Genomic DNA, 25,819 nt, shown 5'->3' with positions numbered 1-25,819 from the left:
ACAACGAGGCCTGAAAGGAAAATGTAAGGGCGTTTTGGGCTAAGCCAGAAACTTGGGCTTGATCTGGGCCGACAAGCCCAGTGCACGCTGGTAATGGTCCATCCACTCACACGTCCCCGTCTGTCTGCCCCTTTATTCACTCCCTTGCATTATTTTATGTGCGGAAGCATCTTGATATGCAATTTGTTACCCTCGGCTTTTTCTTTGATGGAAACGAATAATATTTTCTTAATATTGGATGGGCTTCGTGATTTTCGGTGCCATTGTTTACGTCATCTTATGTTCACATTTAGCCTTTGGATTTTCATCCGACCACCGTTTTGGGGTCGCAGGTTGCATCATACTCGTGCAGTATGCGTCTTCTGAATTGTTTGGTCCATAATTAACTTTCCCCACTCCCAGCCTCTCTGCTGGATTCCTTTCACCCACGCGCTGTGTTCCCCGTATCCACAAAAACTGAACAAAGTCTTTAGATTCAGAGTTCAACGACATTAATGGAAGAACGAAAACCAGAGTCATTCCTTTTCGTTGAAGTAGTCGTATAATATGGTTCTCGATAGAGCCATGATTTCTTTTCAATTTGTTATATTTGAATAGTTAGGTAATTTAAATAGATTAAAAAAACTAGTCAAATCAATTATTTGTAATAAATATGTATTGTCTTTCTTAATATATTATTGCTAATGAAATGTATTGACTAAAATTATTATTATAATAAAAACTATCTTAAAAAAATAGATAAATATAAAAAATGAAATAAATTAAGATTTATATTTAAAATAAAAATAAAAAACAAATAAATCCCGTACCAAACATAACGTAACGCTATGTTTGGTACGGGATTTTTGGAGGGGAGGGGAGGGGAGTTGCTCCACTCCCCTTGTTTGGCTGGTGTAATTTTTTAGGAGGGGAGGGAAGCCCCTCCCCTTCCCTCGTTTGGTTAAAATATTTTTTAAAGAGGGGAGGGATTCTTCTCCCCTCCTCTTCCCTTCTAGCCTCCCCTCCAAAAGTGGGGTTTTTTGGAGGGGAGATGAGAGATAATATTTTAATTCCTTATATACCCTTTTGATTTGTTAACCTCTAATTAGTCGTAAACATTTCTACATAAGAGAGTTTTTTTGAGCATCTAACAAGAGGTTATTAAGATAATTGTCTACAAAATTAGTGAGCATTTGTAAACTTTTTTTTCTCTCTTCTTCTAATTCCAAGAGGTTGTTGGTATTTTCTTTCACCTTCAAAGTCTTTTCTCTGATTGAAATATATCACTCATGACTTTTTATCTTGATATTCTATAAGTGTGTGACTATGTCTTATAAATCAAAATTGGTGAATTGTATTTTATATATATATAGTTATATCTTAACAAAATAAAAAAGTGCGAAAATTCATTTAAATTTTATGAGGTTAAAATAGTCAATTTTTTATTAAAACAAAATAAGGTATTATTAAAATTGCTCCCTCCCCTCCCCTCCAATCAGTTCAAACAGGAGATCATTAGAATCCCTCCCCTCCCTTCCCTCCCCTTTGTAGCTACCCTTCCCTCTCCTTGATTAAAATCCCTCCCCTCCCCTTCCCTCCATCGAGCCAAACACAGCGTTAGAGTCATCAAGCCTGTATAAGAAAACACACAACTGCAACGAAGCCAAGAATAAAACAAAAGGAAAGAAAACGCGGCTTTGCTAATTTCACCACAGAGAGTAGGAAAGAGAAGTGACGGCAAGCAGATTCGTAGTCCACGTGGCGCGGGCTGGCACACAGTGCAGTTGGGCCTCATCAAAGGCATTGTTGGCTGGGTGAATCTGGGAATCCGATACATTATTACTATTATTATTATTATTTTGGTCTTGTTGGGTTAGGCGATGCTCTGAGTAACTGTTCTGTTGTGTTGCTCTTCAGTCTCGACCACCCGCTCAAGCTATGGATACCCTGCTCCACGCTTCCTCATCAATGGCCAAGCGACCTTGTCCTTCTCAAAACCCTAGATTCCAAAACCTTCATCAAGTGGACCATCTCCTTGAAGCATTCCTCGCCCTCGCTGAATTCCCCGCTTTCTCCCTTCATCTCTCCTTGGACAGGCTTCTCCACTCATGGCCCGCCGATGCCGATCAGACCCTTCTCATCGATCGCGCCCTTAAAATGGGCTCCGTCCTTCTCGATGCCGCCAATCACTCCTCCAGAAAGCGTGCTTCCTCCCACAATTCCCTCGCCTGGCCTCTTCCTCCTGACCTTACCATCAAGGTCTTAGCATTCAAATATCTCCACATTCTTTTTTCTTATTCCGTTGGATGCTCATGTTTTTCTCTGATTTTTATTTATTGATTTATTTGGCCATTTGGCAGTTCCTTTCCTCTTATTTTGTGCTCATTTCTTATTAATCTCATCAATCCCCTCGTTCCCCTTCGCATGTGAATCTAACAATATTTCCGTGTTGCATCTTGATGTCATTTTCTCACCGTGATTATGGATATAACGTAGTGATGTGTCTTTCAATTGACCTGACGAAATTAAAAAAAATTTCGGGTTCCGTCTGTGGCTCAATATTTTTTTTCGCAATGCGATGATGCCTGTGCTTCAGCCCCTAGCGCCCGGGGCATCAGCTTTGGCGGGAGGCATTTTCTGTATACTTCTTTACCAGAAAAAGCTGAGGCCAAAACCATTACTTAAAGGCTTCTGACTGCTGGTCATCACGACTTTCAAGTCATTTCTATTACTTCTATCTTCCTCTGGTGCAAACATTATTCTCCTATTTTGTGTGCTTAAGTCGGTGGATATGCTGATTTACGGCGCTAGTTTCTGTGACTGTTACATTTCGGATTTTATTTCCTTCATATAATTTTATTAGGCCTTCTCTGAAATTTGTACTGTGTGGTTGACGAATAATATGTTCGTATCAATCTTAATTAGATACGACTTCTGTGTGTCTGAGCCCTAGAGGTGCCTTTGAAAAAAAAACATTTGTAGAGAACACTTGTCTACTTGTGGCAACACTTCGGTGTTCAATGGTCTTCATGGAGAGAATCTATTTGCCTTCTGAAACTTCATTAAGACATGGACTTGGCTTCGTAAGTAAGCGAGCTTTCTATTATTGATACATTGTAATGATTTACAGGTATTTTCAATACTTGATACCCAGAGCCTATGCCATGCTGCAGCAACCTGTTCATTCTTTAACAAATGCGCTAAGGATCCTTTGTGCTATGCAAATCTTGATTTGACAACAACTGTTCCAAAGATTAACAATGCAGTAGTTTCCTCAATGGTTCAGCGAGCTGGAAAGGCCCTACGGTAAGGACTTTCGTGCCTCACTGATCCTTCATGTGCTATTTTTACCTTTGTTCCCATGTAAAATGTACAATTTAATCGACAGCACAGTTGATGATAATGGGACGTAATTTGTATTAGATATAAGTAGTTACTTGGTGAGCTGACCCTGTTTGTCTCAGGGACTACACTTTGATTTTTTAAAAGCAATAAAAATGAATGTTTGGATGGATATGGATTATTTGATTTGGAAGGTCTACCTTATCCACATTAGCGCCCGTAGTTTTTGAATCACCCATCTCATTTGATGCATCACATGCAGTTTCCTATAAAAAATTGCAAATGATTTTATGGTTTTACTTCTGTGTTTATTGTGGTATTATTTTCATTTATTATTTCTGCAAAAAAATCTAAAAAAGGATTTATCATTCATTTTTTCCTGCAAAATTTCGGAGTACACATTGCAATGTTATTCTCTTTTTTGTTCCCCCTAATTATCTTTCCCAATGCGTCTTTTTTGACTGGCAATAAGGTCTCTTAAGCTTGGCGTGGTCCCTGGTGCTACTGCTTTGCCTGGATCTCAGCCATTGGCTTACACCATCAGAAATACTATTGCAGAGGTATCTAGCTTCTCATGGAATGATAAGAGATCCCGACAAGGGAGAGAGTCATCCATTCTTACAAGATCCTGTTTAACCCCTTTAAATAGGGAAAATGGTGCTCCACGGTATGTTGCTCTTGGCATGGGTATTTGATCAGTGCAGATGGATGGCCTGTTTTTTTATAAACATTCATATTTGCATTTTGTAGGGCTTTTTTGAGAAAGTTGCACCTGTATAATATTGAGAGAATGGACAACACATCGCTCGCTGGGGCATTATCAGCATGCCCATCTCTCCTTGATCTGGAAATTGTTGGGCTGTATGTTTTTGACACCTCTTGTGTTCTCTTCTCATTAAAAATATTTTATCACTACTCTTGAACATAGGAATATCTTTGATTGATTGTTGTGATCACAGGGCAAATGAATGCCTTTGTTCAAGAGACGTGTGCCTCTTTTTTTCAATATAATTTTAATCTTGAATAAACTCTGGAATTCCATTTGTCATTTTGTAGTGGGGATTGTCATAGTATTTGTTGCTTTCTTCTTTTAAAAGTTTAGTGCACGCACAAAAAAGATTAAAATGTCTAGTCTTCAGTTACTCTTTCAACTTTTCTGGCGTTTAATATGCATCAGCATCTTTGTCTTCCTCACATATATTCCCCTAATTCATGGAATCTCATAGATTTTTTTTTTTTTCATATCATTTTTTGACGCTTTTTCTCTAAACTGTCAGTCATGTTGAACTGAGGCACACATTAGCGTCAATAAGTGCGAATTGCCCCTTGATCGAGCGTTTGTTTTTTGAGTCTTCAAAAACAGGTATGATTTGTTTCCATCTGTATTGTGACTTTAAAGGTTATTTATGTGTCAACTTATCTATTTTCAATTAGCAGGTAGGGATGACAGTTTGAAAACACCAACCTGCATGGACCTTGTAAGCAAGTGTCCTCGTCTAGCTTCTTTGTCACTAAGAGGGTTTAAGCTACATGATTATAAAGTTCGCATATTGGTTAAGGTATGCTTAAATGCTTCTGTAAATATAAGCACAGAAACTATCTTTGTTTTCTTTTTGGCCTGAAAACTGTCATCTTCAATTTCCAGAATTTTTGTACTGCGCATGTGTTGGAGATTTTGATTAACTTTTGCCAGCCCCCAGTTGATCTTGGGTGATTTTTCTTTTTATTAAATTTATTTGTTAGATATATATGCTTTCCTCGTTTCACTATATATAAAGTTGAATTCCTTCATCTTTCATTGTTATTTTGTCTATAAACCTTTCATGTCAATAGGGGGTAGAGTGGGGATGGAAAAATCTTACAAGTCAAGCTGTGCTATACTTACGTCTTTCTAAGCTCTGAAGACGTCAACTAGTCGATTGTTTTAATCCCCCAGTTCTAAGATAATGCAAAAATATAGTTTAAAACTATTGCTTGCATTTCACTTTTTGATAGCTGGCATGCAAATGTCGTTCACTAGGTAATAAGTTGGCAATGGTGTCAGTTTGAAAATTGAGACCATCATTTTTGCTTTGGACTGTGAATTTTAGCCAAGATGGAATTCTTCTATTTCACTTTATCCTAAAGTATGAAATAGAAACCTTGTATTTCCCGCTATAGCATCTTTATGTCTGCATACAAAAGTCTGTAATGGCATATAGCCGTGGCTTTATCTTGTTAATATTTGTGTATGTCTATGCAGGGACTTCAGAAACTGAAGTATGTTGATTTTTCAACTTCCTATTTTATCACTGGAAACTTCTTGAGGTCATTTATTCCTTACAGGAATTTTAAAGTTTGATATCCTTTTTGCATGTTAAGCTCATCTCTTGATACAGAATTCATTTATTTTCCCCAGAAACCTTGGAAGCAGTACTAGTGGGACTTTGCTTGAAGTCTTAATTTTAAGGGATTGCATGCATCTGAAAGAGGTGACGATTGTAATGACATGTATTTAATTGTTATATTTTTTCCATACAACTCATTCTGAAACTCAATTGACTTGTGCAGCTGGAAGTTGCTAGGTTGTTGATGGCAATTCTTGCTGGCGATTTTAAATCCCTTGTACATCTTGTGGGTACATAAGAAATATATGTTATGCGTCAGTTTTGTTTGTTTTGTTTTTTTTCTTTTTTTGGGGGAATGAATGGGTATATAGTTTTGCTATTAGTTCTCAGTACTATTGCCTTCATACAGGACATATCCAATAGGGAAGGCTTAGCATCTGAGGGTGACTGGTACCGTAGGTGCTACAACTCTAGGTAATGATTTTCTTTGTGGACACGATATTTTAACCTTATGGATGGCTTATGTTTTGGCCTCTATTCTGCCACTGCAGCATCATGCCAATAAAGCAGGTTTTGGAAACAAGGTCTAATATGTGTTTGCTTGCTGAATTTCCGTCAGAAGGAAGGTTTGGTTGTTATATTAATTATTTTGTCTTTGGCCAACCAAGCATCCTGTGTGCAAGTGTGGAAATGGAAGTATTTTCTATTTTCCCTTATGATAGCCACCAATTTTTGAATTTCTGTATTGTGTTGCAGTTATGTTGAGCCGTTTGACGTTGAATTAAATAGTGACATAAGTCTACCATCACAATTGAGTAGCCATACTTCAGATGGGTCGAATTTTATGAGTACATCTGAGAGCAGCTACAATAGCGATCAAGGTAGTGGCAACGAGGATGGTCAAGATGCCAGCTATGTGATTTATGGGGAAAGTTCGGATGAGATAGATTATTTTACTTTGTAGGGGATGCTCAATCTATGGCAATTATCGCACAACGCAACTATTTAGTAATTTCGGTACTCTCCTCTCCCTCTCCCTCTATCTGTCTATCTCTATGCAAAACAAATTCTGCAATCTTTTTCCCCCCCTTCTATTTGCTAGTTCAAGGGGGCCAAAGGCCCCCCTGTCTGTTTATCAAAAGCATTCACAAGGATAGGTTAGCTTTGTTTCGTAGGTTGACTTTGGGCCTCATGTATGGAAGGCTTATCAGGGAACAGATAAGATGTTTTGGAATGCTTTGGCTGACAAGTTGCATCTAGTCTTTGCATCTCCTATGCTTATCCCCATAAATAAGGTGTTCAGAAGCCCTTTTCCCAGGGAAACTAGTGCTAATACTTGGTTTCACCTGCAATATCAATTATCGAGAATGAATGGTACAACACGATGCTTTAAAGTCGGTTGTATTACTTGCAGTCTGTGTTTCCTTTAAAACTCATTCAATATCGGTTATATATGCTTTTTTCCCCCCTCACTACAATTCTAAATGCCTGTGCCTTTTGTTTTAAGAACTAGGTGAGCTGCGGAGGACCAGGACATTGACCTGTGGACTGTGGATTTTTCTTCAACTTCCATGTTCTGCAGCGTCTTTATTGAAGCTTAGCAGCTGTGGACTTCTGAATCTGCTAGAAGCTTGGAGGTTGGATTACTTTTTGTAGTTGGCCTATTTTTCGTGGATCCGCAGAGCTCCGATCAGACCCGCTTTTGGCCTTTTAGTTGTTCTATTTTTTCATATTTGCATTTGCAAATATGTTGGCACTTTTGGGGCTAATATCCTCTTCCTCTGCTGCTAAAATAAATAATGAAATCATTTTTCCTCTGGATTAGTTTATATATAATTATGAAGATCGTCAATGTGCATGGCTGTGTATTTTCATCGAACTGGGAAGTGCACAGGCAGAATATGTGGAAAGAATTATCAAGTTATATATTCGTAACTACAGATGTCCGTGCCAATAGAAAATGATGGGATTTTTTTGGACTGAGAAAATGACGGGATTGAATAATGAGGATATGCTGCCTAATTTAATATTTATTATTTTTTTAAACTAATTTACTTAAATTTATAAACTGATATATATAATATATGAGGGTATTTTGAAAAAATCATGTCTACATCTGTTATAATTAATTAATTAATTTGATTTTATTACTATGTTTAAAAGTTTCAACTTTCATTGGTGGATATTTTGATGAGGGATAGCTCTTGTTGCTTATTTACTGTCTGGTTTAGTAATGAACTTCAGTTTTCACTTAAAAAAAAAACGATGTATTTTTTACCCGCAATTAAAATCAATATATATACAAGCGCCAGTCATTTTGCAGTATAGCTGGGCATTCTTGGTCAAAAAAAAAAGTATAGCTAGGCATTTTTTAGTATATAGATATGTACGCTGGTGAGAGAAAAAATGTATATAGATATGTAGACGTTACTGAAAACTATAGTAATTATGTATCATTATAGACATTTCAGTTCAGAGATTGGGCCAGCTATAACACAGACTCCTCTGCCAATTATGTAACCGATGGTCCACTCAATCCGGGCAAATTAGCATGATCAAATCCCTGATTTGTCAATTTTAACTCACCAGCACTTCAAATTGTTTTTATTTTAAAAAAAGGGGGAAAATTCTTGGCACGAGGAATCTGCAAAAAGGTTTTGAAGTTGTACAATGGATTCTCCGTTGCTTATCAGATGCACACATGGCGGACCCGGGACAGCTTAATATCTAGGTGTATGAAGGCGAGAAACTTGGAATCCGCGAGGATTGAGGAGTGAGAAATATTTAACGGAAAATGAGGACACTCGCCCCATTGCCGCCTCCTCTTCTGGGCTTCCCTCATCGTCCCCCGTCTCAAAATCACGTCTTCTATCCCTTTCTCTATCCCCATTCGCCTTCCACACGCAATTCCCTAAAAATCCCCAACAAAACTATAGTGTTCCGTCTCAATTCCAATGACCCCAAGGAGTCTCCTTTCTTCGACGAAAATAGCGCCGTCGAGGATATGGAAGGCTACCTCAACCAACTCTCCCTCGAGTACGACTCTGTCTGGGATACTAAACCGTCATGGTGAGCCTCCTGTCGTGTTCCTATTTTATTTTTGTTGTCCTAGCCACCATTGCCATGGTCTGTTGTTTAAATCAGCCTTCTTGACTTGGATCTAACATCCTTGGTTTTTCAGGTGTCAACCCTGGACAATAACCCTTAGGGATCTTAATAATTGCCGCTAGCTGGTTAATTTTGCGCTCTGTGGCTGTCACTTCGGTCATCTTGCTACTAATTTGCGCTTGGTGGTACATCTTTCTGTATTCTTATCCAAAGGTGAGGTATTAAGTCACAATTTGTGTTGCTTCCTTTATCTCTCTTTCTGAGCTTAGCTGGACCTGGTATCGTCCGAACGTATTATTTAAAGCTCCATGCCCTGCGTTAAAAAAAGGATTTGTTTCTTTTTCGTATTTTTCCCCTTCCAAAATGTAGATTCTTTGACATGAACGCAAATAAGTATTTTATGTTAAAAGTTTGTTCTGTATCTGACTCTCCTTCCTTCTGTGGCTTATTTACATTAATCCGATGGGTTTCTGAGATGAGATTGGGTTTATATTCCCCGATTACTTCCGAAGTCTAATACGTTGATATGGACGTGCTGATGGACATGTCCAAGATGTCTGTAACAAGACAACATTCAAAGTGCTTGATTTTATTTGTATGTCTTATTGCAAATGAAACATTGCTAATATTCTAGGCAGCTTACAATAAGTGTACAATCATTCATTTCTTGTGTTTCTCCGAATCACAAAATGAGGGACAATAGTACCAAGGATATTACCGGAGATCACCCTTGATTTGCGCATGATCAGTGATCTAGAATCTGGAAGTAGCTTCTGCTACACTTTCATTCAATTTAAAAGATAAGACGCAGCAGAAAGAGAAAAGTAAGCTAAAGAGTTTATCTTAACGAAACTATATTTATTCTTTGTCAGGGATATTCAGAAATGATTGCTGAGCGGAGAGGCAGAGTTACAAGTGGTGTAGAAGACACATTTGGTCGTAAGAAGAAGCAGTGATTTGGATGATTCGTTGTTGTGCTTATTTTTCTCCTTGCTGTAACTACCTCTGCCTGTATTGAGTGTATTCTGATATTCTCGTATTCAAATACAATATAACAGGTTTTCAGGCATAGAAATCAAGAGGCATATCTTTACAAATAACTCTTATCCTGGGTGCTTTCCCTTGTCTTACCGTGCTTTGGGTGGACGTGTACAGCTTCAGAATTACTTCCTCTCTTTGCTGAGTTAAATCACCACTCAGAATTCTTTCTGGAATTTGTGTGTTAAGAATTGGATCCGAGGGAAGGAAGTTGGGGATGTGTAGTCAATGTTTCAAATGGAAGTGTAGGTTTTGGATTTTTATATAATAAAGAATATCGTCGAACTTTAACAAAATTAAATATAAAATCCAGTAGTCTTGACTCATGAGCTTCTCTGTGCGCGCATTTATATGTGGGTTGGCCTTTGAAGATAGGATTAAGCTAGCAAGACCCTGTGCAATTATGTGAAAAAGAAAGTCACCTAACATAAATGGCGCTGGAAATTACGGGCCTCTCTTCCAACAATATTGATTAAAAAGCTTATGACTGCTTCTTGTCTAGGCTACACACGCTCAGTCCCACGCTACCAATAGTGGACGACTAAGCTGTTATCGCTTCTATCACTTTTGTTCTTGACTTTAGAGGCAAAGGGCTTTAGTCTCGTTGTCATGGAAGAGCCATCCCTTCCTTTGTAAGGAAGCTGGTATTATTTCTCAGGAGCTTTATCTTGAATTATCTTGCTTTTCTTCTCGAGCTATAATTGCTCTTTATCGGCCTTATCCGACATCAGACCAGACTTTTAAGTAGCTTTTACAATGATGTAGGAAAATCCGAATCCTTAAAGAGGCAGAAGATTGTGTATTCACTTGAATGAAAGGAAATCGATTTTCCGGGCATTGCGGACCAAGGCATGTAAATTTCGATCTCTTTAATATAGACTAATCAGCAAGCAGGGGCTAACAGCAGCAGCAGATCCAAGAGAAAACAAAATTTTTGAGTTGGCTTCTTTTGCGGGAGTTCATCACCAACACCATGTACAAATGTAAAAGAGAATTCATCAGTATAAAGCTCGTGCTTAAGCAGAATATGGAATTCATACATGAAAAATACTACATTGCTAAATTATCTTAGGATTGAAGGGCAGGACAGGCATGGATGTGATCGAAAAGTGGCATGCAGAGACAAAGGAAAGAAGAAAGGAAGGACTACACTATAGCAGTATCATCATGTAATGTGGTCACATCATAATTGAAATCTATGCCTGGTAAAATCAGTTTCGAGACTTGACAATGAGAATATAACAACTCTCCCTTTGTATATGTATTTATTGACTAGTCATTCTTCCAAGCATACAAAATGAGAGAGAATCCAAGGCCTTGCAACTGGGAATCTCTAAAATGTTGAGAGTAAGCCCATTTCAAGACAGAAGGATCCGAAACAGAGTGGCCTGGCCATAGCTTCTCAGTGGGAATGCAGCTCTGAAACATAAACACTGCATTGCCCATGGCATTCCCAAACAGCCAGTTATGTACATCCCAAAACACTTCCACTGGAACACCATCCACCAATATGGTATGGTTGCCCCTGAACTTCCACTTCAGTCTCTCCACCTGCATCACCATCTTACTGTCAATTCGTATCACCAAACAAGGATCTTTAAGCCCCACTGTGTCGCACTCTATCGTCACGTCGTGCACTTGCCCCTTGTCACAAAATTGAGCCTTTGCTCCGTAAAACTTCTTCCCAAAAATGTGCTCTCTCTTTGCTATGAAAACTGCATCGGAGCGAGCATAGTCACTCTCAATCTTCCGGTTTGCTTCCTTCTTCAGATCCCCGAGCAGTAATACCGTCTCGTGATTGAACAAAACTGCCAGGTAAAATCCCTCCAAAGGCTCTGGCCCTGAACCGAATTTTGCGCAGCTTAGGTCCCAAAATATGTCGATTTTGCTGGAATCGACCTCCAGATTCTTGGACCCTTTTCTTTTAGAGAACAACCATGGCTTTATATCAACCTTACACAGGCATTGGTTGCGTAAATCATCTATTCCAACACTCAAGCCTTGACCCATCAGGTTCTTTGTCCATGAAACTGTGATTAAGCAAGAACGGCCGCGAAATTTACACTGATAGACACAAGTCACCACATTTTGAGCTGCTCTTGAGGCGGTGCTTGATGAGGATGAATCAGCAACCTGAACACCATTTTCACCGAAGCAAGAAGGAAATTCCCTCATGGTAACACGATCAGGAAACTGGTGTCTGACCTCTAATCTAACTTCTCTCGCTGGTTTCAGGGAGCAGCAACCTGATTCTGAATTGATAATCCTTTTTCCGCCTATGGAGATTAAATAGAATATGTAAAAAGAACCTTTGGCGATTCGAGTTGGACTCACGCGACCAGATCAGCTCCTAAAATCTTCATTTTTTAGCTGGGTATCTATATCTTCAGAGTGGGATACAAAAGAGAGAGTAGAAAGAGAAGGCGAAAGGTAGATTTGCTCTACCTGTCAATTCTGTTTGTGTAGGAAGACTAGCTCGGGTAATAACTAAAGCGAAAGGGGGGGGGGGGGGGGAAGAGAGAGATTGCAGGAATACGACGTAGTGGGCAGTGAAAAGAACGCGAAGGAAAGGCCACTTTAAGCACATGGGGGCTGAGACTAAGGAGGAGCCTTGAATTGGCTATGCATGAAGCGAATTCACAACTGGGTGTTTGCTGGAAAGGCTACTATCTTATACTCTTTTCTTTCTGTCTTTTTGTTACTTTGAATAATTAAAGGCCCACTTTTTTAATAGAAAATGATAATTCTGTCACTGCTCTAAATAATCGTGGGAATATCATCAAAGAGTAAAATTGATTAACTGAAAAATATCACATTCCGCGGGATCCGAATTGGTTCAAATCACACAGCAAATAGAGAACTAACGTCACTGAAAACTAACAGGACCCGTATCAGAAATTTTCTTACGCACTTCTTTTTTAATTTACTGGAAAAAAATGAGTAACGGAATCAATGATTACGGAGTGAGACGCTGGTAAATACCGAGTAAAATGGCTTTGATCAAGCGAGCGACTCTTCAACTAATCAAAACAGTATTACTAATCGAGAAACTAAAGTAAACTATCAATAATGAGAATTACTTTTAATTATAGAATCTTTGGTTGCTTCAAGAATAAATCATCTCATTAATTAATTATCATGTTGATCCATTCATTGCAACTGGCTTCTGGGCCCATCCTGGGTTGTATTAAACCGTCTGGCTTTGAAAACAAAGTTCAGAAAGAGTCGATCGCATGAGCTGCAGTGGCAGAAGGCAGGCCGTTTGACCATCATGTTCAATAATTAAAATCATGACACGATGGATCATCTTTCTTTAACCAACCAAGATTAGGTACCCCCACCTTGGGGGCAATCACACTGTGCACGGCCCTACTGCTTGATGCCATTCTTTGACTGTTTAATCTTTTTCCCTTACCTGTATGAATAAAGAGAAGAAACCTTTCGCTGGCGTTTGTGATTTTGCACTCTCTCTGACACTCCTGTATCACAAAGTACTTCACTATGGGGCTGCCCTATGACCCAAGGGAAGCAGTGTGGGGATAGGTGCTCGTCTTTGTGATCCCAATATTATGAGCATGCTTTATGAATTAGCCACTGAATTCTTGTACCTGGGTATTTCAAATTCAAAATGTTATTTTACGAATTTTCGAGCAGTCTACATTTGGGATTCGTTAGAAAAGGAAAAATGAGACTGCTGAAGTGGGATAACTTTGGATTGTGTTGGGAAGTCAATAGAGGAAGGAAAGGTGTAATGTAATCATGATTCATGCGGTCGTTCTGGATGGAACAAAGTTTAATAATGTAAGAGTGTATCACGGGCAAAATGAATATGCACCCCAAAACAGTGGAGTGTGAAACACAAGCTACCCGAGGGGCTATGAAACACAAGTCACGACTGACTTCTCCATCACTTTTGCTTCACATTTTTTATTACTACAATCCTGAACATAGGGATATAAAATAGAAAGGAGCAATCCCTTTACAAAAATAAAAGCATTCATCACTTGCACTACTCAGAAAAGGAACACTGTATCAGAAATTGAACTTTGATCAGAACAATGAAAGGTGAGGACCCATCAGAATCAGAACTTTTATTGCTAGAATTTAGTGAAAGGTGAGGAGCCGTTATTAGAAATAAGCCCGGAATCTGGAAGAAGAATGAACGATCTCAACATAGCCATTAATTGCCATACGTAGTTTTAACTGGGAAACAAAGTCATTAACTTTAATTCAAAGACGAGGAACGTGGCCATCTCCACCGCTTAGCAGTGCCTGAGAATCTTAAAAAGCTCGTCCAAGAAAAGACAATATATTCTCAGTGTAGCCGCGACATAGAAAGAATTTTATGGGTAGGAATGGAATGATTAGAGGGAAAGGAAAAGTGTGAGAGACAAAAAACATTGCTTGAAAATGCAGGTTAATGTTAACTTTGTTAGTGGGGGGAACAGTAGTCACTGTCCTCCGAGGTGGAGGGGAAAAGAATAAATACGAAAGGGTTAAAAGCGGAGCACAAACAGAGACCTAACTGGACGAAAGTGGAAACCAAGATCTGGGATCACTCGCCCATGCCTCCACACGTCCATGTGATGAAAAGCCCAAGTCATGTAATGCAAAGGTACCTGTCCACAATTAACACCGCATCCACAGAAACGTGTGATGTGGGGATTCATTTTAAGGCAGCCAACTTGCAAGAAATATGTTCTGCTTCTACACACTGCATTCAGGCCCCTGTGGTCCCTCGCCATTAATTCTCAGTCGCATCAAATACAATATCCCTTCTTTTCTCTGCATTTGATTTGATTATTAAAGAGTAGGCCTTCCTCATATTGCCTTCACAGGAGGCCTCCCCATGGATTTAGGAAGCAGCTAGCTGGCCAGATATAATCATGCGACAGCCCCGAGTGAACATCGTTGAGGTCCGAGAGAATATTTAAGTTGCTAAAAGGTAATGGAAAGAGAGAGAAGAGTCACGGGGCGAAGACAACCTCGATCTTACAGTTTGTTTTTACTGCTTCGTTAAAATAACAGTGTCTGTCAAAATCATAAAGGCGGAGCCAAAGTAAATATAGTTAAGCGGGTTTGTTGGTATTTCCACATTTTTACTGATGCTGTCTCCGAGATTTCAGGTGCCGCTGCTCCTGCGCTTGTCTGCACATTTCGGTTATTATTCCCCTTACCAACATATCCACTGTAAATTTTAGTCACCTTTCGCTGTTTTCATCGGCATCGTCTGGTTTTTGTTATTTTTTAGTTATCTTCTTTCCCCCGTTATGAGAAACTATTGAGGAGATTATCAGTTTTGCTGGGCTCACTTTTTCTTTCCCCCCATTTTAGTTGTTTTAAGTTTTAACTGTGACTTTTCAATCTGGTTATTCGGTTATTTTTTTAAAAACGTTTCATTCTTCGATTCAAATGATGAGCATGTAGTTTCTTAATTAAGCCTCTTCAACAGGATATGAAATATTCCCGAAGTTTGTTAAAAAGATGAGAAATTAATCATTTTTTAAAGACTAAAAATGTTATGGAAAAAATTTACATAAAAAATCATGTCCGGCGACATGAACATGTGGTGGACTTGCCACATCGTCTAATCAATATTCGATTACTCTGAACAGACACCGTTTGACCAGGAGAGAACGGTAAAAAGATACTGCTTATTTAGTGGGTGTTTAATTTCCCTCAAAAGCACTTTCATGTAGATGAAATTTCTCTCATACGTTTACTTTATATACCGTAATATTATTTTTAAAATTATAATTTAATTTTCACCCAAATACCTTTTAATCTTATATTTTTTTCTAATTTAAGTACAATAAGCGGATAATTCTTTTTTTTTTCAGTACTGAATTATACATGAACTCTTGAGTTTGGGCTGTATACGTACATTTTATTTAACTTTTGAAATTTTACAATAAATTCATGAAACTTTTATTAGGGAAAATTACAAATAAATACCTCTCAATATATAAAATTGCGATTTAGGACTCTCAATTTGAAAAATAACAAATAAGAACCAGACCCCACATTTGCAAATATGAAATGTGGGTGAAATGTCTGAAATGCCCCTAAGCCAACTTGTGATTTGGTCTACTAAAGTAGTCATTCGTTAAAATGAACTTATCATTTCTCATAGTCAACTTGTCATTTGGTTAAGGGGTATTTCAGACATTTTATCACAATTTCATATTTGTAAAAGCGAGACTAAGGTCTTTATTTGCTATTTTTCAAATTAAGGATCACATATCATAATTTTACATATTAGGGGTTTGTGTTTGCAATTTTCCCTTTATTTTACTATAAATAACTACCCCATTGTTAATTTGCTTGGTATTTTAATAAAATAACGTAATATGATATGATTTATCTGAACATGAACTTCAAGAAAATTTTAGGCCCCTGGTAAAAAAAAAAAATTTATGCCCATAATTTAAAATTTTAAGAGTTTAGATTTTTATGAAAAATAATGATGGTATAAAATTTTATATCAAAGTCAAATCTTCCAAATGGGTTGCTGGTGTCGATGACTTGTCTTTCAAGTTTGAACCTGTGAGGCGTTAATTCTTATGAAATGCGAGTAGCAGTGAGGGTGCATGGCCGGTCAAACTTGTCTCTGACATTCTCATTTTGTTACGGACGCCGCAGGATGCCAATCTCATACCTTCCACTTCCCTTCCCTTCCTTGTCCCGCTTGTAGAATTCTCTTAACGTAATTAGACTAACCGACAGTAATAATTTATTCACTAAGTTTAAATCCCATTTCTAATATAAAGACCTTATTAATAGGCAATCTATAAGTAATTTTATAAGCGTTTTCTGAGTGTGAATATGTGTATTGGTTTTGGTGAGCTTTCTAGTTGTACCTAAAAAGAAAAACCTAAACCCCCTAATTTAGTCAACGAACAGGATATTTTGCATTCAACTGCTCACATCCCTCTACATTTAAGAAACGACATCGTTTGGTTGCTGATCACTAGGTGCCCATGGATTCTGTGAGCATGCGCAGAAATCAGGCCCAAAACGCTCTCGAGTTAAATAGTTATTTGTGAGGTTGTGGGATTCGGCCCCTAAATCGAATTGCCATGTGATCTTTTGTTCTTCCCCTCAATGTCCCATCCAAAACTTGGACTACCGGGTCCTTCTCGGCAGAACGGGTCACCCTCACCCATTAAATAAAGGCGTACGTTTTCTTTCTTTGCTTTTTGCCGAAAGGCCTGCATCATTTACTACTGTTTGGCCGAGCCACTGTATGATTCTTTATGTTAGTTAAAAATTTATTTTCCATGTTATTCTCATTTTGATTTTTTTTATTTGCATGAATAGAATTAATTTATTTATAGCATAATAAATTATTATTTCCCACTGTTTAAGTATATGTCAAAATTATCATTTTAGTTAAAATAGATGCAAATGTAACGTATTATTTATAGCAGGGAATGCGCATGGAGTGCTACTTATTTCAGGAAAAGTAATTTCTAATAAAGGGAAAATGATTTGGTCTAAACATCTTTTAAGGGGAAAATTCCTTTGAAAACCAGAGCATTTCGAATGTGGGATTTTCTTCTTCTTTTTTTTTTAAGTTGAACATATGTGGGATTTTCAAAGGAAACTAATACTTTTTTTTTTTTGCAGATTGATGGTTGCGTCGTGTGTTCTGTGATGAAATTTGAGGAGCACTTTCCTGAGATTCATGTGATTCTTGTATTAATTTCAGACGGGAATAGTGGCCCTATGTTTTTGGCATCAGGATTGAAGTGCTTATAAGCTATTTTTGAACCCATACGATTGTCAATTTTTCATATGTTCAATAAGCTTTTGACCGATGTTGTTTCTGGGTCAAAAGTTATTTTTTTCAAGTACGTTTATAAAAGCACATAAAACTTACTTATAACTTATATAACAGTAGCTTTTTAAAGTCAATGCTTCTTTGCATATTACTTGTGTTTCCCAACCAATTTTATCTTATTTATGTTTGATGCCATCTTAAATGAAAATAATTTTTAACACAATTTATTTAAAATATTTTTTAATTTTTAATATTATTTTTATTTTATATTTACATAAATTGGGCAAAGTATGTCTAATAGTGTGTAATATTATTTGGTTAAAATTTTTTCACATTACTATGATTTCTAATTTAAATATTTTATTTATTAAATATAAATTCTTCCTATTATAACAATTTAAAATTATTGTATTGTGTTAATTTATATTTTTTATTATTTAATAAATTTACTTATTCAGTTATAATCCAAAAAATTTTATTTTTACGAATTAATTTGATAAAAGTCAATTCAAATATAAATTACATTACCCAATTTACTTTTTATCTAATTTAAATTTTTTATAAAAATAATTTTTTTTTCTGTCAATTCAAAGGGACCATAATTCCCAAACGAGCAACGGTGAAAATTGTCTTATAGTTTAAAAAAAAATGCAACGGTGTGAAAATAAATTGAAATAGCGGAGCTAAAAGGTACAAGGCCAAGGGCAATAGGGAATTACATGGACTGCTGATTTGATCAGATGGCGCTTTCCTTCGGCCTGGTAGGGTAGTTTCCATTCAGGCCCAGCCATGCACCTAGCACCGCTAACTTATGATAATATGATATCATCATCAGCACCCGCGTAATTTAAAGGATGTTTCATTTCACCATACTATCCACAATTAACGAATGATGCGATTTCTTAAGGTTCAAAGCAACAAAAAAGAATTACTCCTCCGCTTCTAAATGTAATACCTTTATACTAGTGTGTATAAGGATCTTACATTTAGGACCGGAGGAGTATATAATTTCGTACAATATATAATACTCATCTGATTCTTAATATAAGACCCATTAACTAATTTGATTAGATTAAAGAAGTTAGGTAAGTTAGTTAATTATAAAAAAGTGACATTTTCCTAAAACACCATAATAATATTTCTTAATACCACATCCCCTCTTCTACTTGATTATGTTGAGGGAATATCTATAGGGGTAATTTAGAGAAAATTGAAAATATGAGAATGGGTCTTATATTTAGGACCAAAACCAAATCAATAAGTGGGTCTTATATTAAGGACCGGAAAGAGTATATGAGTTGAGTCATATGAATGGTTCTGCTCTAAGTTTCCTCATCTTTTTAAATACACGCTCTATGCAGTATTTTTTCACGCCACTAAAATCGAGAAATCTAATATTTATTATATGGTTAAAGTTTAATCATTTCAGTTTGGTCTATTAATTTTAAAAAATATTTTTTAATCACCTAATCTTAAAATATTAGTCTTAAATGAAGTTTTTTTTTGAACAATCACACCTGTTTTGAAAATTAAATTCAATATGTAGTAGTTGAAAATATTTTATCAACATTCAATATCTCAATATTATCATTTTTTATAACAATTTTAAGATTAAATGATTAAAAATTATTTTTTAAAGTTAAGAGATCAAATAAAAATTCCACGTAAAATTAAAGTATTGTCTTTAATATGATTAGTTGATTGATATTAGTTGTATTGTCTTTTATTCACAGGCACAAAATGACGGTTCTCATCTGCAAAATCGTTTTTTCCTCATTCTAAAGAGTGTTTAGATTAGTTTTTTAAAACAATTTTACAAATTCGGACATAAAGCATATTAAGGGTTGCCTTGCCAGACTCCTCCGTATCTCAAAACTTGAAAGAGTCTAGTTTTTGCGGTTTTTCACTCTCTCCGGCTTCAAGAGTTGGTATTGACCGAAAGCTGGCAACCCATGACACGAGATTTAACTTCGACCAACACGTTTTCATCTAGAAATCTGTAAACAATTAGTAAATATTATGGTCGGTTATAGATTCAGAACAAACCATGATGCAAATAGATTAGAGACCAGGAGGGCTAGCTAGATTTAACCATCACCAATGACCTATCTTGCCCAAATCTAATCAGCGCAAATGGCACCTGACCAAATCAAACTTTTTTTTTTCCTTGAGATGTCCCAAACTTTCAATCTCGACCCGGAATAAGTCATACGCCTTTACCAGTTTTCTGGTTTACCCTCTTCATGTGTTTCCTCTTTAATAATGACCACATGCTTCTGTTTGATTATTGTTTTCTCCCCCCAAAAAATCAAAGATAGCTTACATTCTTCTGTTTTGTGTTATCACGATAATATGGAATAAACTGTGTTTTCACCAAAAAATGTCTAGATTGGACTAAAGCTGCAATCTTCCCTGTAAACAACGTCTCTTGTACAAGCCGCACATAATAAGAAAGCGCATGAAGCGGACGTAGAAAAGCAGAGACAGTTTGGCTTGAGAGACACGATTCGCAGAAATTAGGAGAATTAATGAGGAAGCGTGAAGGCTGTGAGAGAGGGTTTGATTTTTATACTAATGGGGGTTGGCTCGTGCAAGCGAGGGAGAAAATGTGCGACAGAGACAGAGCACCAAGTGGGCAGGTTTTTCTTGCATGAACACACTGAAAATGAGTCGTGGGAAACAGTAGTATTCAAGTTACTCCTCTCTAAGCAAACCCACCCTCCCAATTTTAAACTGCTCACCATTTTGTTCTCACCATCCACCCAACCCTCGCCTGACATGGCATGGTTCCAGTCCCTCCTCACCCCTTTGAAGAGGCTCTGGGATCGTCTCCATTCAACCCGCAGAAAAGGTACGTCACTCTCATCTTTCTTTAGAACATCTTTTAGTTTTTCGTACCGTTATGTTAAGATCTGGGTTTTCATTGTGCGACAGGTACAGGGATATACATCTTATACAAGGATGTCAAGTCCTGCCCTGCGAAGATGTTCATGTTCTTTGGTCCATCCTAGTGGAGTCTGGCTCTGTTTCTGCTTCTTCGCAGCCCAAGTGATTTCTCCGGGCATTAATCATAAGAGGAAGCACGTGTCTGGGCGGCTTATCCTTCTTGTACATACAATAACACTGCATTTTCACTTTGCGTGCTCTAGGCCTTTTCTTTTTGTGTTCGGTGATTGGATTTTTTCAGTACAAGAGAGCACCCGTGGAAATGGTTTCATCGGCTTTCTAGACGAGCTCTGCCTTCTTCCATTTTCAGTAGTCAAATAGGTCATGTCTGCTGTTAATGTGTTTCGCTGGAAGTGGTGAAGGAGAAGATTTTTGGGCTTGAACATGTCCTCTGAATCGCAAAGGATTTTTCAGTGTAAAGATTTTCAAAATCATACAAAATTGAAATCGTCTGTAAAGATGGAAAGCAATAGTGAAGCAAGACCCTAAAATAAAAGGATATTCTCTATTTACCCATCTCCTTGATTTCTTTTCTTTTAGTTTTTATGTATTCCCCTTGCACCTACTAACCTTTTTCCACAGTCGGTCCATCATCATCATATTCTTACCTCAAAATCAACACGCAAGTATATACAATAATTAAAAGAAAAAAAAATTGCTGGGATAATATTTAATTGCTAAGCAAGATGCTCTAAGGCCCTGTTTGTTTGGTTTACGGTAGTTTTCGTTAGTGGGAACAGAGCATTCCCATGCCTACAATGAGCATCGCTCTCATGAGTCATGAACCGTAGCAGTGGTTGGTTATTCCTGGGGATGCATTTTCTATTTACAGCACTACCATACTTTTCTCCATCACCCTTTCTCTCTGTCGCCGACCCTTGCTGTTTGACTGCTCTTTTTCTTTAACGTGCTCGTCTCTCAACCGACGCCGCCGATCTCTTCTGTCGTCAGCACCTCCATTGTCGAGGGTGACACCCTCTCCCCTCTTTGCGATCGCAGATCTATTCTTGGCTTCCTTCGCGATTTCCTACGGTGACGGCCGGCTTAAGCAGATCAGCAAACAGTGGTCCAACAGCTAGGGCACTTTTCACGAACCATGGGGTTCCGGTTCGGGGTGAGTTATGGATCAAATCCAAAGGTTGTCGCGCTGGCGGGTTCGGGTTTGCCTTCATCGTGCTGGTTTTCCTGTTGAGCAGAATAAGCAAGTGGAAGGATTTATTTTTTCCTTTTTATCGAAGGATTTTTCACCCTTGTGAGTGGAAAGGGCAGTATGGTACCCCGGCATCCTTTGCTTGGCGTGAAAGCAATCATACTAATATTAACTTAAAATTATAATCATAAATTACAAATGAATGCTTAAAAAACGGCGCGCTGAAGAATGAAATATTTTTAAACTTGTCACCCAAAAAAAAAGAAAAAAGAAATATCTTTAAACTATCATTTTTACCGCCAGATACCATTCACGCCACTGTGATATGTATGGTTTATTTCCTGTTACATTACATGAAAAGGTCATCTTATCCATGAGTTGTAAGTAGCCTCGTTATCAGAATTTTAAGGAAAACCATACAATATTCATGTTTAACGTGTTACTTTATTCAGTACTTTTATAAGATATACAAGTTTAAACCTTAAAATCCGCCTTCTCCACTCTAACAACCTCATGCAATCAGGTTGGTATATTTTTTTCAATCTATAAATGTTGTACAAAAATAGAAACAATTAATTATCATGAATTTCAAATGAAAAATAAATATAGTAAGATCTAAAAAATTCGAATTTTTAAATTAAATTTATATATTTTTAATTTTAATTTAATAATTCATGTTTATAAGTCAAACTTTAATGTTTATAATTTGAGTGGTATAATTTATAATTTATAAGTCAAATTAAAACAAAAGTAAATTTTTTAATTTATTTTTTATTCAAGGTGTTCAAGTAATCTTTTTAAAAAAATATAAAATTTCGTGATAGGAGTTTACTCCTCTCTCTTCTCTCTTCTTAACTAGAAGATAGGAGTCTACTCAGACTCAAAGATTGGGTGGGTAATTCACTAATTTTTCCTCTACAAAACGCAACTTTAATCATGTTCGTTGGCATTCGGATCTGGCATGTCTGTGTTTTTTACTAATCCCTTTCTCTATCCTTCAAAACCCCAATTTCCAAATTCCAACACAAATCCTCAATGACAGGTCTCTTCTCATCAACGGACGCATCTAATTCTTTGCCTAACTTCCCAGGGTTTATTGTTTATAGAGTTTCTTGCAATTGGTGCATTGGTAAGCTATGATCTTGATATTGCTTTGATCGTTCTCTTCAATATTCATTTGCTTTCCTCCATTTTCCTTTTTTGTTTCCCTCTCCAAACAATATCGTTCACTGCCCGAATTTGATGTAGTTCTCCTAAAAAATACATTTGGGCTTGTTAGATGAGTTGCTCTACGCTAGACCCGAAGGTTTGGGTTATTAATAAATGGGAATTTTGCGCTTGTGGTTTTTAGTTTCACTTTTGGCAGAGCCAAAACATTGTTGTAGAAATAGGTTCTATGAAAAATGGGGGAGGGGCTTAGATCTTAGAAGCGATTAGAGAACCGGAGAGAAACAACATTTCTGGAAGAAGAGTATCTCAAAAGAAAGGACACATAAAAAATTAGCATGCTCCTAATTCTAATGGTGTGGAGATTGTTGCTTGAGAAGCCCAGCGATCTTACCTTGGATGAAGATGTCTCGATAGGATATGCATTCTTCTACTTCCATACTTTATTATTTCTTGCGAGGGTGGGATTAGAATTAGAAGGTCAGGAGGATTGGGTATTTTATAGTTCCCCATGGTTATTGTATTTTAAATTGAATAAAAGCGTAGCGATGCTTCTGTTGTGAATCCAGCTGATATTCTTTTAACTGCTCAACCTCTTGTTTTTTCTGTACAAGAATTCTCAATATAAATGAATCAATAACAGTTTTGGTCAGAAATCTGACCAGAGATAAACATCTTTTCTGCCCATCTTTCGGGATGAGTAGCTTACTCGTTTCTCCATAATAACCGTTGATCAATCTGACGGTCCATGCCTTCCAAGTCGATTAGTGCATCTTGAATTTCCACTTAAACTTAATCTTGATAATCCAGCTATAATTACCTCTGCTTCATCACCCAATGACCAAATTCCTTCGATGAATTCTATTCACAAAAAAAAAAAAAAAGGAGTAACTGCAGATAATGTTACTATACTGTGCCGAATGGTTATTGGGCTGAAACTTGTAGTAGGCTATATGAGGACCTGGGGCCATATGATTGCTAGATCCATTTCTTGTTATCCAATAGAACTCCACTTCAGACTTTCGGTTAAAAGTTTCTTAAAAAAATAAATCTGACAAATTTTGTCGCATAAATCGACGTTCGTGAACTCTACTTCACGCATATGCGACAATGTACTCTATAGAAAACACATTATGAAACACGAAAAACACAACTGCAGATCACACACAATGCTTTAGGCTTTAACTCCTTCCACATGCTGCCTCTGTTTTCACAGGAAATTCAGGCAACAATAGCTATTTTCAGTGTGACTGAATCTTCTTGGAAGGAAGATTAAAAAAAGGACACACTTGAGTGAATCCTCTGCTTGGCTCATGCCCACTCATCCGATTGAATTAAAAAGAATAAAGAGGAGACAAAATTGAGATTCCCCGATTCTTTCTGCGTCTGCCAGTGATTATATTATTGTTTTGTATCTGGCTTTTTGCTGGCTATCCGTTGTCTCGATGCAGCGATTCTGAGCATTCAAAAGCAGAGTAAGCGATAGGCTTGTTCTTGCCCGTTCATAATTTCACTACCGCCCACAACCAAATAAATAAATCCGACCAATTAATAGCTGCTTATTCTGAAAGCTTTACATTTTTAATGAAGACTCCGAGGGTTTTAATAATCACGAGTCAAGATCTAAGAAGAAACCAGAGTCACACCCAGAATTTGTTATCTGGAACCATGTAGATGATAGCAACACCGATAAAAGTTTTGATTCGGTCATTTTAATTAGTTCAGAATTAAATAATTTTATGAAAGAATCCAAGTCAGTCACTGCTTTCTTTAGCTAAGAAAAGGCGATAGAATCATCACAAGCGATGAACTAATATATAGGAGCAACCCAGCCTCAAATTGAAAGCCAGACCAAAACAGTAGAAGTTTAAGAAAAGGAAAATGGAAGTGATGGAGGACAAGAGTTTGAGATTGAGAAGACGACAATGGATGGATGGGGGTGAGGGGACCAAGTTTGAGGTTCCCCACATGAAAACCAGTGGGAAGCAGATTGGACAATCATTATCTGGCACCCACGTTCCATTTTCATTAATATCAATAGACATGTATGAACAACAACCTAATCTAACATCCTTCACCGCCGGCGGCCTCCTCCTGCGATGGCAGCGTGAGGGTCACGAGAAGATCTGCGAAAGCACCCACAATGAACTTGTGGGTGGACCTCGGATTAAGAGCAAGATAGCATAGGAGAAGCTCCTGCAACATGTCCCAGTTGGATTCGACATCCATCAGCTCGGGACGCGCCTCCACCATCTCCCGCATAGATCTTCGGAAGTCCATATAAGGGTCCGGCGAGTACGTCGGCACGGCCACGCTGTTTGTGAAGAGCTTGTAGGTAAGAGGGTGCTCAGGGACGACGGTGATTGGATGATTGAGTTGGAGCGACCAGGAGACGAGAAGAAGAAGCGTTCGGAGGCGAAGGCGATGGCCAAGTCGGCCGGTTCTGCTTCGGGCTCGTAGGAATCAAAGGTGTGATCATAGAGCGTGTTGAAGTTCTTTATCAAAACTGACGAGGAGGATGGAGACGATGAAGAGGGATGATCATCTGGGGATGACTCAGAGTTAAGGCTCGTAGGATTCGGAGGAGATTCTGGTGAAAATGGGCGCATCATCTTTGAGAAGCACAAGTTGAGCTTTCTTCCAACTATGTCTCGCATCTTATTATCACTCTTCTTTCTTGATACAACACCACAATAATGAGGCTGTCCCTCCATATGTACCTGCGATGTCGAAATAATAACCGGGTTTTTAATCAAACTCATGGTGTACAACGAACGAGATGTGTCGATCGAGAAAAATCTGCTGGTCGTGATTTTTGTAACGTTGACTGACTGGCGACTTTGACTGCTGTAAATTAAATACTCAACGAAAACAGTCTCGTACGTGGGCCCATGGTCTTTACGAACTCTCATTCTCGTCTTTAGGCATGTGCCCTGGCGCCCCATGATCTTTACTTCTTTAGCATTGCATTGTCTCGAT

The 25,819-nt window shown here is 37.7% G+C and overlaps 5 protein-coding genes across 9 annotated transcripts; 3 read left to right on the top strand and 2 right to left on the bottom strand.

The window, feature by feature from the left end:
- The first annotated feature begins 1,855 nt into the window (after positions 1–1,855).
- Positions 1,856–7,588, top strand: LOC114759197 (F-box protein At4g02760). Of its 5 annotated transcripts, none has more exons than XM_028948313.1 (14): positions 1,856–2,238; positions 3,110–3,285; positions 3,794–3,988; positions 4,072–4,182; positions 4,599–4,684; positions 4,759–4,880; positions 5,564–5,628; positions 5,720–5,792; positions 5,872–5,934; positions 6,058–6,122; positions 6,200–6,274; positions 6,405–6,665; positions 6,824–7,022; positions 7,156–7,588. In XM_028948313.1, exons 1-12 carry the CDS (start codon positions 1,918–1,920, stop codon positions 6,610–6,612), a joined length of 1,560 nt encoding a protein of 519 aa, XP_028804146.1. In that variant the 5' UTR covers positions 1,856–1,917; the 3' UTR covers positions 6,613–6,665; positions 6,824–7,022; positions 7,156–7,588. The 5 variants fall into 5 exon arrangements, with proteins under 5 accessions (XP_028804146.1, XP_028804147.1, XP_028804148.1 ...); XM_028948314.1 differs by having other exon boundaries at positions 6,811–7,022; XM_028948315.1 differs by having other exon boundaries at positions 6,806–7,022.
- A 698-nt stretch (positions 7,589–8,286) lies between these two features.
- On the top strand, positions 8,287–9,862 carry LOC114759200 (uncharacterized). The gene is given in 4 exon segments (XM_028948319.1): positions 8,287–8,717; positions 8,830–8,853; positions 8,855–8,969; positions 9,629–9,862. Coding segments are annotated over 4 exon segments (498 nt in total). The 5' UTR covers positions 8,287–8,442; the 3' UTR covers positions 9,713–9,862.
- A 376-nt stretch (positions 9,863–10,238) lies between these two features.
- LOC114759199 (uncharacterized) lies at positions 10,239–12,440 on the bottom strand. The gene has a single exon (XM_028948318.1). The coding sequence runs from the start codon at positions 11,967–11,969 to the stop codon at positions 11,067–11,069; it is 903 nt and encodes a 300-aa protein (XP_028804151.1). The 5' UTR covers positions 11,970–12,440; the 3' UTR covers positions 10,239–11,066.
- A 7,679-nt stretch (positions 12,441–20,119) lies between these two features.
- LOC114759270 (uncharacterized) lies at positions 20,120–21,039 on the top strand. The gene is made up of 2 exons (XM_028948427.1): positions 20,120–20,428; positions 20,512–21,039. Exons 1-2 carry the CDS (start codon positions 20,152–20,154, stop codon positions 20,586–20,588), a joined length of 354 nt encoding a protein of 117 aa, XP_028804260.1. The 5' UTR covers positions 20,120–20,151; the 3' UTR covers positions 20,589–21,039.
- Positions 21,040–24,617: 3,578 nt separating this feature from the next.
- Positions 24,618–25,531, bottom strand: LOC114759159 (transcription repressor OFP11-like). Its single transcript, XM_028948259.1, is given in 2 exon segments — positions 24,618–25,191; positions 25,194–25,531. Coding segments are annotated over 2 exon segments (591 nt in total). The 5' UTR covers positions 25,498–25,531; the 3' UTR covers positions 24,618–24,904.
- Between the last annotated feature and the right edge of the window lie 288 nt (positions 25,532–25,819).

Source organism: Neltuma alba, unplaced genomic scaffold (assembly GCF_004799145.2).
Source record: "Neltuma alba isolate B1F8T4 unplaced genomic scaffold, ASM479914v2 tig00010802_pilon, whole genome shotgun sequence".
Lineage (NCBI taxonomy): Eukaryota > Viridiplantae > Streptophyta > Magnoliopsida > Fabales > Fabaceae > Neltuma > Neltuma alba.
This window is presented reverse-complemented; position numbering and strand designations above follow the sequence as displayed.